Raw genomic sequence first — 15,413 nt, forward strand, 5'->3', positions numbered from 1 at the left:
CCCCAGTCCTAGCCTGATTTCTTGACTATTGTCTCCATTTTGGTTAATGACTGTGCCGAGGTATTGATAATCCTTGACAAGTTCAATGTCCTCATTGTCAACTTTAAAGTTACATAAATCTTCTGTTGTCATTACTTTAGTCTTCTTGACGTTCAGCTGTAGTTCTGCTTTTGTGCTTTCCTCTTTAACTTTCATCAGCATTCCTTTCAAATCATTACTGGTTTCTGCTAAGAGTATGGTATCGTCTGCATATATTGATGTTTCTCCCTCCAATTTTCACACCTCCTTCATCGTAGTCCAATCCCACTTTCCGTATGATATGTTCTGCGTACAGATTAAACAAATAGGGTGATAAAATACAACCCTGTCTCACACCTTTTCTGATGGGGAACCAATCAGCTTCTCCATATTCTGTCCTTACAGTAGCCTCTTGTCCAGAGTATAGGTTGCGCATCAGGACAATCAGATGCTGTGGCACCCCCATTTCTTTTAAAGCATTCCATAGTTTTTCATGATCTACACAGTCAAAGGCTTTGCTGTAGTCTATAAAGCACAGGGTGATTTTCTTCTGAAATTCCTTGCTCCGTTCCATTATCCAACATATGTTTGCTATATGATCTCTGGTGCCTCTTCCCTTTCTAAATCCAGCTTGGACGTCTGGCATTTCTCGCTCCATATATGGTAAGAGCCTTTGTTGTAGAATCTTGAGCATTACTTTACTTGCATGGGATATTAAGGCAATAGGTCGGTAATTACTGCATTCTCTGGGATCCCCTTTCTTTGGAAGTGGGATATATATTGAACGCTTCCAGTCTGTGGGCCATTGTTTAGTTTTCCATATTTTTTGTCAAAATTTGGACAGATTCAGTCTCAGTAGCTTGTAGCAACTCTATTGGTATGGCGTCTATTCCTGGTGATTTGTTTCTTCCAAGAATTTTAAGAGCAGCTTTCACCTCACATTCTGAAATTTCTGGTTCTTCATCATATGGTTCCTCCGTGAATGAATCTGTCATCCTTTCATCTCTTTTATAGAGTTCTTCAGTGTATTGCTTCCATCTTCCTTTTATTTCATCTCGGTCAGTCAGTGTGTTCCCCTGTTGATTATTCAACATCCCTACTCATGGTTTAAATTTCCCTTTAATTTCTCTAATCTTTTGGAATAGGGCTCTTGTTCTTCCCATTTTGTTGTCCTTTTCTATTTCTATACAATAACTATTGTAATAGTTTTCTTTGTCCCTACGTACTAGTCGTATAGTTGCATTTAGGGTTCTGACCATGTTTCTATCTCCTTTTGCTTTTGCTTTCTTTCTCTCTTTAACCATTTTAAGAGTTTCTTCAGTCATCCATTGAGGTCTTTCTCTCTTTTTAACAAGAGGTACTGTCTTTTTGCATTCTTGCCTGATAATGTCCCTGACTTCAGTCCATAGTTCTTCTGATTCTCTGTCAACTAAGTTTAAAGCCTCAAACCTGTTCCTTATTTGATCTTTATATTCTTCTGGGATGTTATTTAAATTGTATTTTGGCATTATGAGTGATTTTCGATACGATCAGTTCATGATCTGTACGGCAGTCTGCTCCTGGTCGTGTTTTTGCAGAAAGTATGGAACTTCTCCATCTTCTGTTTCCAATTGTATCAGTTTGATTCCTGTATTGACCATCTGGTGATGTCAATGTGTACAGTCGTCTTTTTGGTTGCTCAAAAAATGTGTTTGCAAGAAACAAATCACTGGCTTCACAGAATTCAATAAGTCTTTCTCCTGCTTCATTTCTGTCTCCTAAGCCCGATTTCCCCACAATTCCTAGTTCTTCTCTGTTCCCTACTTTTGCATTCCAGTCCCCCATGATTATCATCATATCTTGTTTTGGTGTGTGATCAATTTCCTCCTGTACTTCTGCGTAAAATCTCTCCAATTCTTCTTCTTCGGCATTTGAGGTTGGAGCATAGACTTGGGTTATGTTAATAGGTTTCCCGTTTAATCTCATTGATATCACTCACTCAGACCTTGTGTTGTAGCTCCTAATTGCTTTTGCTACATCACTTCTCACTATTAAAGCAACCCCGTTTCTTCTTGATTTCTCATTTCCTGCATAAAATATTTTGTAGTTGTCTGATTGAAAATGTCCCATTCCAGTCCATTTTAATTCACTCACACCAAGCATTGTAATGTTCATACACTTCATTTCTTGCTTGACAATTTCTAACTTTCCCTGGTTCATGCTTCTCACATTCCATGTTCTTATTGTGTGCGTCGTACAACTCCGGACTCTCCTTTCGCATCTGTGCGCATCAGCCTCTGGGCTTCCTTTTGGCTTTGACCCAGCTGCATCATTAGTCACAGCGCTACTCGTACTTGTCCTTCGTTCTTCCCCAGTAGCTCGGTGAGTGCCTTCTGACCTGGGGGTCTCATCTTCCAGCACTATCTCGTGTTGCATTTTGGATACTCTGTTCATAGGGTTTTCGTGGTAAGAGATATTCAGAGGTGGTTTACCATTGCCTTCCTCTGAGTTTGGATGCATCTTAGTCTGGTGTCTCAGCTTTGACCATTCCGCCATGGGTGCCCCTGCTAGGAGTCTAGCCTCTTCGTCTTCTTCAACACTCTCAAACCCCCTCACCACGTTAAGGTGTGCATCCTAAAGGTGGTTTCGTTCTATAAGATCCTTCAATTGAGCATCCCCGTCTTTTGAAAGGAAATTTCTAGAAACTAAAGCAGAAATCATAGAATCAATGGCTAGAGTTCTCAGCTGCTCCATAAACTCTGGCTCCAGTAAGTATAGTTTCTTAGCAAACATCAGTGATAGACTGAACTGGTGAGTCCCATTCAGATTTCACTATTTTTCTTAGCAGTGATGGTACCTTAATCACCTTATCACTGGACTTTGTTTCTGGAAGAACATATGCTCCCCTTGAGGTAGAAGGTGTCTGTTCTGTAACGGCATAATTCAAATCTAAAGCCGCCATAGCCTTGCGTAGCAGAGGCATGTAGTAAGTGCTATGAAACAACCTATTGGAGTGATGCTCCTCCAGTTGTGAACCATCACTCCATTCATCTGTTTCCTCTTCCAGATCAACCACTGAATCATCGTGCATAAACTGTTGCCTAGCAGAATTTGATCTGTCAGGTCTGTAAGCTATGAATCCCTGCGCTCTACCCCTGGCCTCATCATGTGGATCTGGTGAGCCATTTGTACTTTCCCTTTGCAGCTCCTGTTGCTCAACCTCAGGCATACCTGCCTGACTTATCTGAGCACTGCACTGCCACATACTGTGTTGCAAGTGACTCTCCTGTTGCACGACTGCGCTGTTGTGACTGTACAGGAACCACTTGAAAAGAATGGCGAAAAGCAGCTAGTTCTGCTGAAATATCACCCATGAGAACTCTTCTAATATAATTTAATTCTGCAGCTCCTAACTGAAGACTCCACCTGCTGAAGTTCCTGATTTGAACAAGAGATGGCAGCAGAGCCCATCTTAAGTTACTGTGCAGAGTTCATATGATGCTGCTCATGCTTATTTGCCTTAAGCAAAACTCTCTGCTGCTGTTGATGACTTTGCCCAGAGGCAGCATTATTACTCAAAGGCACCGTGGCCCCACTGCTCTGTGGAACTTCAGGGTGCTGAATATTAAAACCTGTGAATTCCTCATCATCTTCCTCAGAATCTGAGCAAAAGGGACTGAAGGGTCTGGAACCCTCTCTTCCTCTGAGAGCATTTCATCATTTACTGCACTTCACTGCTGGGTTTGCTCTCCCACATACAGTGCCCTTCTGCCCTGTAACAACGTTGGCAAGGGAGCATCATGATTATAATCTCTGGTTTCCTCAGCAGCAACCCTTCCTGATTGCTCTGCTGCAGGATTCACAGTATGTTTTGTTTTAGTCACATGTTTGCGCCCTGATTGCTCTGCTACCGCATTGCTTACAGGGTTTTCTGCACTTTTAACTGTTTTCACATTTTTGCGCTGATTGCTGTGCTACCGCACTGCCTACCTGGTATGCTGTATCTTTAACTGCTTTCACATTTTCCCACCTTGATTGCTCTGATACCTCATCGCTTACAGGGGAAACAGCGGCGTGCTGTTGATTAACGGCCACTCTCTGTGCTACCGTCAGAGTGAGTGGGCCACATGCTGCCTGTGAGGCTGTTTGAGTAAAATGGCGGCTGCCTCCGTGCGTGCTGCAACGGCTTGTCTTTTTAACTGTTGGTTTGTGCGAGCAGGTTGTAGGTGCTACCACATCAAGCACTCCTGCCACTTGCTTAGAGAGCTCTGAGGAGCCCTTACTTCGCTCCTTAGGCATTTTGCCTTCAGCAGGAGAAGCTTATCTAGTGTCTTTTGTGGTCCCCTTGTATTTGTTTTATTTTAATTAAGCACAGCGAACCGCTGATTGCAACACAGAATCAACCCTGCAAATTTATAAAGGGTGGGGAGAAAGCAACCACTGAATTCATTAAGTGAGGGGAAAATCACCCAGGAAATCCATTAACTGAGGGGGAAATCATCAAAGAAATGCATTAATTGGGAAGAAAATCACAGAGGAAATTCATTAACTGAGGGGAATTATTAGGCTAATTAATCTCAGTAGCTCAAAGGCATACTAGTGAGGTATGCTAAATGGACTAATAAACACTTAACTGCCATTCAGGCACTTGCTGCGATTCGTTAGCAAACTACATACAAACACCCATACAGATTCAGAGACAAGTAAACTGAACGTTAATTACTAATAAATAATTTAAACAGACAAATAAATAAAGACATAACTCGGACAGACTGAAGATCAAGGTGAAAATAAGTACTGCTCAAGCGAGGCAGGAAAACAAACTAGCTCTCCATGGGAGGGGCTGCAGTAATGGTCTGTTTGGAGTGTTAACTCTTTCGTGCCTCAAGGAAGACAGTACCCACTTGGGGTTGTCCTGGTGCCCACTAGAGAACATTCGTTTCATGGGGTACCTGTCTCAGGTGCTTCACTACATGCCTTGGATCGGCACAATTCTTACCTTTTTTGTTGCATGCGCTTCTCTCAGATTCCATAATGTTCTATCAGCAATATTTGGCATGGCTAGCTTTTTTGAGTTTAGGAAGGCTACCTAATATAATCTTCGGTTATTTTTTGCTAGATATGCTACTTTTTAGAGCAAGAAGTTCTTCTTACAATATTACAACTCAGGGCCATACAATATAGCTGAATGTTGGAAGATTCAGAACAGACAAAAGAACATTACTTCATGCAGCACATAATTAAACTCTGAAATTTGGTAACGAAACTTGGATGGCTTTTAAAAGAGGATTAAGTTTATGGAGGATAAGGCTGTGTCTGTCTCCACTGTTGGAGACAGTATGTCTCTGAACAGGGTCTGTTCTAAAGGGTGGCCAGGTTGGGCACTGGCCCAAGGGCCCTGGAGCTACAGGAGTCTCTGAGGGGCCCTCCGCACCCCCCCCGCACCCCCACTTACCTATCAGCTGGCTTTTTAGCATTGCCCTTAATGAAGGTGGCGGCCGCAGCTTCCCTAAGGTACTGAAGCCGCTGCCACCATCTTAGTTGATGGCAGAGCACATGTGCCATCAACAAAGATGGCGGCGGAGGCTTCATTTCCCTTAGGGAAACCACGGCCACCATCTTCATTAAGGGCAATGGTAAAGACTAGACAGGGGGGTGCACATTTGTACACCCACCCACTGGGGGGCCAGGGCAAGCTGATGCCCAAGGGCCTCTGCATGCCTGGAGCCGGCCCTGTCTCTGAATACCGGTTGCTGGAAATCACAAGTGGGGTGTGTGCTGTTGCACTAGGTCCTGCCTGCAGGCTTCCCTTATGCTTCTGGTTGGCGACTGTGAGAACAGGATGTTGGATTAGATTGGCCTTTGGTCTAATGCCATAGGGCTCTTCTTAGGTTTTTAAGAATCTTGATAGCTAAATAGACATTTTCATTATTTATTATTTTTATCTATGGCAAATGAACAATATAAGGCTCATCGTCCACAAAGAAGAAGATTTGGATTACTAGAGATTTCCATATTTTCACTATGGTAGATTAACTAAAGCTTTTGTTGATTTATCTGGTAATGAAACTGAGTCCATCCAATGTATATTTCTCACCTAATCCCTTTGAAATTAATGGCAGCTTTATAGGAGCACTGCTGAGAAGATAGTCATGTGGTATTTCTTTTTGTTCAGTCTTCAGTATCCCATCATCAGTTATCTTTTGCTTTACTGGTGCCCCAAATAGCCAAGTAAATGCTTTGTTAAAATTGCTTCAGAGCAGAAGCTTCCAAATACTATACTGTTGGAGCTTGTAGAAGTTAGGGGCCACATGTTAGTGCCGTCCCTGAAGTGAACCCCACTCCTTTTGTTTGCCATGTTTAGAACTTGGGGATTCACCCCCAAGGCTCCCACTGTGGCCTGTCGTGCTGGTAGAAACCAGCACGTTAATAATTTCTCTAATAAGTGAAACAAATCCTGATATAACTGCCCATGTATTCAGTATATGCCAGTTTTACAGTTTCTTAGGTGCTGACTTCAGAATTGGCTGTCTCTTGAATTTACTTTCTCCGTTCTTACATTTTGTAGAGACATCACAGCTCTAAGAACCCGAATGACTTCGAGCTCACAGACTCCAGATAATAACTTCTTTAACTTCAAGCACTATGTCTTCATTTTCCTGATGATTCTCCTGCAGCTTGCAATCAATTACTGGTTTAAATAGAATGCCTGGACAGAAGAATATATGAAATGGAAAGATTATGTCTTCGTGGGACCATATTTTCAGCTTGGTTTGGTTTCAAATATGGCAATGTTATCTTAAAACACAGGGACACAGAAGATTTAGGTCTTGGCCTCAAAAGGTTGTGCTCACATGGAGCAATGTCTTTTATATTCCATCCTATCAAGATGACATGGACAATGCTTACATGCCAGTACCTTTCTCTTTGCATCTTTAAATGCTGAATAACTGCCTTGCATATTCTAAAGTGTTGTAGACTGCCATGATAAATACCAATACAGGATATGGCAGTTCGGGGAATTCAAAAGACATCTTTTTTTCATAACCATAAAATCTCCAGTGATCATATTAACAAAACAAATGAATTCTAACCCAAGACTTCTTCAAAGTTTAATGGGAATTATGATCTTCATTCATTAGGAAAATTATATCTAGTGATGTCCATTTGGAAAACTAATAGTTATACAATGCCTAAATTACTCAGTTGTTCGTCGCCATTAACAAGTTTAAGCTATTAGTCCAGCATTTCACAAACTGTACATTTCAATGATCGTTACTTACCTGTTTTCCTTAGTTTATGAAAACGGAGTTCCATTGATAGCATGAGTTAATTAAGGTGAAATTAAGGAGCCTGGAGAAGTCACAACCCAGCAACATTTTCACCCATTTGTTTCCAAACAGCATCTCCACTTGACAAATTGCAGGCTTTGTGTTATATTCTGAACAGTTCCAGATACACTTTATGTTGAGGTGCAGATGGTAAGAGCTGTGAAGAGGTTGCTGTTTGGGTAGAAAAAGTTGTATTAGATGACAAAAAAGGCTTTCTAGATTGATGCAAACATCAGACAGCATAATTTCTTTTAGTTATGTTTCTGCAAACATTGGGCTTAACAGAGCAACTTGGGCCATCAGAATATAATTGGGTCAGAACATTAATGCTGTAAATACAATCTTGGGTAGCAACCTCATGATTTCAAGAATAACTCACTGAAGCCAGGTAATTTCCACTCAGTGTTGTTTAGCAACATTTGCTGGGGTGGGGGGTGGGGAATCCTGGCTCATTAGCCTGTGCTTAATATACGCTGAGCTTTTGATTTGTTAAATTTCCGTCTCTAAGTCAAAATACCCGTTCTGCAAATCTGATTGGATTCTTACAAAAGACAAATATGTTTAAACCCATTTGTTAGTTCTTTTGTTCTGCTTGTTTACATTACATATATAGTACTAATTTAAGATTCAGTGTAACATGCAGAACAGCAGGAAGTTCCAGTCTTCAGTGATCTATGTATTTTTATAGCAAATATAAATCCATTCACTAAGACATGCATACACAGTTGTAGGATTCAAATGATCTTTACGAAGCTGTCAGTTCTTCTGTTATACTATTTAAAATGGCTTAAGCAGAGTAGGATAACCTGGGTTCAAATTAGACATACTTATCTATCTTTCTGATTTTAATCTTTGCCCAGCAGTGGAGAACCTGTGGCTGTCTACATGTTGTTGGACTTGGACTCCCATCTTTCCCAGCCAGATTGGCCAGCAATGATGGGAGCTGAAGTCCAACAACATTGGAGGGCCACAGATTCCCCATCTCTGGTCTTGCCTGTCTTTTAATCTTCTCCTTTTGTTCTGCCTTGTGGGCTTCTTGCCAAATCCATTTTTAAAAGATCATATTTAAATAGACATTAAATACACATTTAACACACAATTCCATAACAAATTAAGTTGTTTCTAGTGCTGCAACTCATAAGTTAATATTTAACATAGTTGTAGTTGTATACAGTTTAGTTATATACAGTTTAGTCTGTATAGATCCAGATGCTTTACAGATTGGCTTGGATGCTTTCATATTTATACATGCAAGTTGTTGAAAGATCTCTTGTGACAGTAGCACCAGCAAATAGTTATACTATGAAAATGTTTATGTTCTGATTTGTATGTATTGATGAGCATTTGGGACAACTAGCTATTCTTACTGTGCAATACCCAATGGTCAAAACTGTTATATTAACTTGCTTTCACTGGACTTTGGCCCTGTCTGCTTTACGTGCATATAGTACTATATTATACCTCTGCCCATGTTTTGTTTGTGCATTTATTTTGTAGAGTTAGAAATTATATTCAGTTTCTTTCTTTGGGTATTTCTTATTTATTTGTTTTTAAGAAAATGTTCTGTGACAAAGTTAAATCACAAGATTCCTTTCTTCTGCTGTCTCAAATGTAGAAAAACACAGCTCTTAAAATGTAAATTCTTCCTTTGCTGCTTTAAAGAATTCCTCGGGTGAGCAGAACAAAGGAATTGATTGCCTGGTTAATTTTTTTATACAATGTGGTTGATTATGGGCCTAGGCTATGAAATGTTTATCCATATATAATATTTAGCCGTGTGTGTATGACCTTAGATTCCATCAGATTGACTGTTTTCTGCACATAATTATAAAAAACCCTGATTGTACAGTTTGTAGAACTCTGAAGGCAATGATGTCCCTGTTAATTTTTAGTATTTAAAGCAAGCACTTGATTTTTCACTTGATTATGTGTATTTTATGTACAGAAGTAGAAAATAGAACTGCTTTTTACTGCCATATTTATGGCTGTTTGTTTAAAAGCAATGCACTATAATCCTTTAATATTCCATGTAACCATTAACATACCTAAAAAGTAAATGTGTTGTATGTAAAGTAGTAAATAGAATTCTGGCAATACACACACTCTCTTGTATCTTACGTGTTGGGTTAGTTTATAACTGTTAAGCATCCTTTATAAGAGTATAGTATGCTTGCTTTTCATAAAAAGTTCATTCTGATAGCTAACAGTTATCAGTTCATTGCCCTCCTGTGCCTTTGGGAAAATATGTTAATGAAATGGAATGAGAGTTAAATACGTTTGTCTCATCTACCATGATGGTAGTTATTTGCTTTAACAGCTGTTTCTTCTTCATGGTTTTTAATATAATACTTAACTGCTGAACTCTTATGAGTGACTGCTGTGTTTCTACTGTATCCTCAGTTTTGGGCATCTTTTGAGAGTAGGCCATCGGATACTTGAGTATTGTAGCAGTGCCTTGATGGAGTTCACACAGAGATCAGATGTGTGTGTATATATAATAATGTTGTCAAGGTTGTGCCATATCTATTCATTAAACTTGGAAGCTGTTATGTTTCCAATATTAACTTTCAGACAGATAATTGGAAAATGATATGGTACATTTATAGAAAAACACATCCTTTTTTCCCCTTTTAATAACTCTAATGACTGGGACCCAACAAGATTTCTACATATTGAAGTATGTCTTTTTGTCCAATGAAGCTGCAATGCTTTGTTTGTGATACTACAAAATAGCCATAATAAAAACCATAACATCACAGACAGATTATTTTGGCTTCACTTTTGTTTTCAAGGGTCAAAACTTTCTAAGAAAATAAACGTCTGTGAACCAAAGTTTGTGTGGGATGTGAGGAGGAAAATTACTGAGAATCTAAAGACAATTAGGTATCCAACTTGTGATGGAACCTGTGGAAAATCACTTCTGATGAAATAGCTTCCTCGTGTGAACCAAGAAACACATTTAGTGGTTTTAAACTGGCTCAGATCTGGAAAGCACTTTTAAATTTAAAGCCTTTTGCTGTTCTTGAATTCTTGAACTCTTGTTCACTTTTTTCTAATTTTTGAGCTTCACAGTTCCCACCACATTTTTTTATTTTTTACTTTAACACATTGCTTGGATTTTTATACTGTTATACTTTTTTAAACTGAAAATGAGCTGTTGTACTAAAGCGGTGGTTAATCCATTGCATACAATATATATATATATATATATATATAAGGAAATGTCAGAAGTTATGACAAAATGAATGTGAATGCACTTATTAATATATATATATATATGAAAACACTATTCATGTAAGTGTTTTTGTTTCTACATATCATGTAAAATAGCATTATTATCATTGCACTTTTCTTTTTAAAAAAATCATGCTTCATGCAGTGTGATACGAGAAACAAGTAATAATTCCTTTAAAGGAACTGGAAATTGTGTGTTGCATGCTTAAATGTACAGCTGAGTTCAACAACTTGTTTAAAAGGCCATTTGTAAATTTAAAGCTCTACCATTGGTCAGTAGTTTTGTACAATTAAAGAAATAAAGTGCTGTGATCAAGATTAGTATGCTGAGTAGTTTTGTATGACAAACTAACGCAAAAAACTGTTAGTACTCTTTGAGAAGACTTAATTTAGAATTTTAAATACAGAATTAAAAAAACCTGCTATTACACATTCATGACAAAACTGAAAGGCAGGGTTAAAGGTTCTTTTTCGTTGGACATCTTGTGCACCTCTACATTAGTTTAGCCAGGTAGCTGGAGGACAGTGGAGAAAATTCCAGTTGGTAGTGCGCTGGTAACAAAGCCCTCCCCACGTTTACTTCCCAGAGGCAGGGATGGGTCTGTCATATTACATCCACCCTCTTCAGTATAGTGATGGTGGGGAGGTCAATGTGATATGAATGATGATGAAAAAGAGCAGATTGCCCACTGGGCATCCTTGATTTATGTTACCACACTATCAAAAGGGCATCCTGCTACATGCAGCAAGCAGCTATGTGGAGAAAGACCATCTCACCCACCCCTTCCCTTAGCCCACACTTCTAATTACTTCCTAGTAGGGTTACCAGGGGTGATGTCACAGGGGTGGGCCAGAGTGATGTCATTAAGCATCAACCACAGTTGCTTGGAGCATACAACTGAAACAAAAACATTTTTCTGATTGGAAATTAAGAAATCTTAGCTAAAAGATGGAGCCTGAGTAGGGAACATTTAATCTAGCCTACTTGCTTCTGGCAAGAAGGGTTTAAGTGCCCTCAAGCCAGGCCAGTCACCAGAAGACCATTGTAGGAAGAAAGGAGTCTAGTGGGGGTGTTAGATGGGAGCAAGAGTAAAGATGGATGCCCCTGAAGGTTGCAATTCTAAACATACTAAACATAGAATTCAATAGGACTTATTTCTGAGTAGATATAGTTTGGATTGTGCTGTTGGTAATGCTTGACTAGGGATCCTCTGCAAAGATATCCAACCCCAAAGCAGGTTGGCAACATCCTGCCTAGAATGCCCTACCCCTAACTTTTAACATTGCTGCTCCAAACATCTTCTCAGATTTGACCCTTCACTTTAGAAAGAGGTTTGATATATGAGTAAGAGTCAGAAGATTTGCTTCTACTTCCTGCCTACTCTGTGGGGTGCTATAAGCTCAATTTAATGGCCAACTCAATTCCAGTGAGTAATTACTGACAGAGAGAAAACACACATGGTTAATCTATCTTCACAGCCAGCAGCATGGGAACAACAACAGCGCAGCCACACTTCCCCGGTTTAAGGGTGTTGAGCTGAGCACATAGAACCAGTGTTGTTGCTTCTATGGATGTAAGGGAGTAGGGTTAAAGGTAAATGAAATGCAAATAGAAAAAAAAGCAAAAGACGATTTCCTAAATGCAATACCATATCAACCACAACAAAATTTATATGAGTAAGGCAGAAGACTCGGCATCCCACAACCAATCAGGATTCCTAACCAAAAACCAAAACTAAAAAAATCCTGGCAGCGAGTCAGCCAAGGTCACAGAAATCCCCATGCAGCACAACCTGACTTGGGCTGCAGTTAGTCCAGAATGCTGTGGCACAATTGCTGACATGAGTGAGACCCTGTCAGCATGTAATACCTCTGCTCTGAAATCAGCACTGGTTGCTGATTTGCTACCAGGCCAAGTTCAAGATGTGCTTTCCATGTTATGGGTGTCACACTGTACTTGCTCTGCTCTTGTAAGAAATTGATCATTTAGTGTGGCAGCACCTACGCTTTGGAACACCCTGCCTATTGCCATTAGGCAGACACCTTCATTGTACTCTTTTCAGCACCTGCTAAAACAGGCAAGCCTACTCAGGCATGTAGAAGCTATTATGTTTTTATCTTTTTAAACTCGTTGGTTTTATTATTTTGAATGTTTTTAAATATCTGTCTTTAACTGTTTTTGCCAATAATTTTATTGCTTTAATTCCTTCTACAAACCACTTTGAGATTTTTTACAATAAAGCAGTACATAAATGTTGTAAATAAAATACATAAATAAATGTTGGAGTCACTGTGACCCTTGGGTCTCTTTCCTCTTTTAGGAACAAAAGAATATGGCTTATACTGGCTCAGGCTATTTGGTACCATCTAGTTCAGTAATGATGACATGGACTAGCGTTAGCTCTCCAGGATTCCAGGCAATAATCTTTTCCAGAAATTGAATTTTGGACCTTTGCATGCAAAGCATATGCCTTACTACTGACCTTCCCTTGTTTTAAAAAAGTATATTTTAAAATTGTTCTTTTCAATTCACTAATGAATACACATCATACCTAGGGCAGATACACACCGTTCATTTAAAGCACATTCAAAACACATTTGCCAGCACATGAATCACACCACAGAATCATGAGGACTGTAGTTTAAGGGTGGTGGGAACTTTAACTGTGAGGGGGAAATTACATTTCCCTGGCTTCTTTAGGGGAAGTCGTGCTTTAAATGAAGAAATGTTTATATAAGCATGACTGTCAAAGATGTATACTATTTACACAACCTATAAATATATTTGTAGTGCAATCCTATGTTTGTTTACTCAGAAGCAATTCCCAATGTCTTCAATGGGGCTTACTCAAACAGGGAAGCATGCACACAACTGCAACCTCAGGTGATAAACTTCACTCACCCAACCCAAAATTCACAATCATGCCACTTTAAGCTGTTTTGCAGCTGTTTATACTTGTTTTTATCATTACTGGATTTTAAAGGGATTTATTTCTTGTTGTGAGCTGCCCTGGTTTCCAATCACAAACCCTACCTTACAGGGCTGTAGGGAAGTCTCCATACACATACACACACACACACACACACACACACACACATATACTGGAGACGTAAATATGGTATTGACCTACAAAGCCCTACACGGTGTGGGCCCGCAATACCTGATGGAACGCCTCTCCCGCTATGAACCTACCCGTGCACTTCGTTTGACATCTAAGGCCCTCCTCCAAGTACCAAGTCTCGAGAAGCTCGGAGGGTAATGACAAGATCCAGGGCCTTCTCTGTGGTGGCCCCCGAATTGTGGAACAGTCTCCCCGAGGAGGTACGCCTGGCGCCTACATTGTTATCCTTTCGGCGCCAGGCTAAAACCTTCCTATTCTCCCAGGCATTTTAAATGCATTTTAAATACATTTTAAATATATTTAATATATTTTTATGTATTTCAATGTGGTAATTGCTCTTGTTGTTTTTAATATTGTTTAGTGCATCTGTATTTTATATCGAGTGATTTTGCTGATTTATTGTATTATTATACTATTGTATGTTGTACACCGCCCAGGGAGCCATTGGTTATGGGCGGTTTGTAAATGAAACTAAATAAATAAATAAATAATAGTTTTCTTGTCAAAACCAATTGGTCATTGCAGAACTTTAAAAAAAATCAGTATTAGTTTCCTACATAATAAAAGCAGTGATCCTAAGTAAGCCCTTCCTAATTGCTTTAAAAATTAGGATTGGAATGGGAAAGGCAGATTTACAACACAAAGACAATTCTTTGCTATGTTCACTCACAAGTCTCATTGATTTACAGCACAAGCCTAAACATGTCTACTCAAAAGTAAGTCTTATTGAATTCAATGGGGCTTACTCCGGATATGTGGGATTAGCATTGCAGCCTTACTCCCAGAAAAGCGAGTATTGGATTAAAGCTTCATATTGGGAAGGTTTTCAAAACACTGCCCTCTTCAACAGCTCTGGGAACTTTAAACTTGTTAGACTCTTGCACACAAGAAAAAAGACTGAAAGCTATAGACTTACTCAATTTATGAAACAACAGTTTTCAGGCCTGCAATGTGGTCTTGGTACTGCCTGGAGGTCCACACTTATTGGCTACAAACCTGAAAGGGTGGGATTGGAGCTTGGGATATCTGAACAACCTATTTACTGTATTAAATCTCTCTTTGGAAGCATCCAGTTTCTGAAGTAGCATTCCTCTGTGAGATTGTGGCAATCTGCTCCTTTTCAATATCACCCATGTCAATTCACCTCATGGGTCCTAGTGGAAATTGCTATTTTAATTTCCCACAATGCCTCAAATCAGGGATCAACAATGTGGCAACCGTGGCATCTATGAAGCTATTCACTGGTGCCTCCAGTGAGGGACCCCGTATTCTGACTTTAAAAAGTCTGTAACCCTTGTAAAAGAAAGTTATGAAGCAAAATGTGCAGATATCCTTCTTGGTAATTTCTGTGAGATGACCCAAACTGGTTGGTTGTGACTGTTGGTGTTTTTAGCCAATGAGTGTACGGAGTTTGAACACCAGATGATAGTAATCTCTAGGGACCTAAAGAGCTGCTATTTTCCTCTCCCCTTTAGTGCACTTTTCATGCTTCTGCCTTATTTTCTAGTCCTTCCTTTCCCCCTAGCTACCAGGATGCATCTTTCCCATGGTGGGTTCATCTGAGAACAGGTAGTTCCTAGATGTTATTTTCCATAAATATTACTACGCAATAAATGTGGGTGGTTATTAAATAATTCCCTCACCCCAAAAGGCAAATGTGAAAACTTTGTGAAGAGGCTTAGGCATGTCTCTTTACAGGAGCTAAAGACCAGCCAATCCTTAAGAATTC

At 39.6% G+C, this 15,413-nt stretch overlaps 1 protein-coding gene across 4 annotated transcripts in view; it reads left to right on the forward strand.

The window, feature by feature from the left end:
* Positions 1–10,883, forward strand: part of OSBPL8 (oxysterol binding protein like 8) — a 181,921-nt gene extending 171,038 nt beyond the window's left edge. For all 4 annotated transcript variants that reach the window (XM_061639701.1, XM_061639704.1, XM_061639703.1 and 1 more), the window contains one exon: positions 6,566–10,883. In XM_061639701.1, the coding sequence (XP_061495685.1) occupies positions 6,566–6,701 (136 nt within the window). In that variant the 3' untranslated portion in view covers positions 6,702–10,883. The remainder of the gene's footprint in view (positions 1–6,565) is intronic.
* The last annotated feature ends 4,530 nt before the right edge of the window (positions 10,884–15,413 follow it).

This window comes from Rhineura floridana, chromosome 8, assembly GCF_030035675.1.
Source record: "Rhineura floridana isolate rRhiFlo1 chromosome 8, rRhiFlo1.hap2, whole genome shotgun sequence".
Classification (NCBI taxonomy): Eukaryota; Metazoa; Chordata; class Lepidosauria; order Squamata; family Rhineuridae; genus Rhineura; species Rhineura floridana.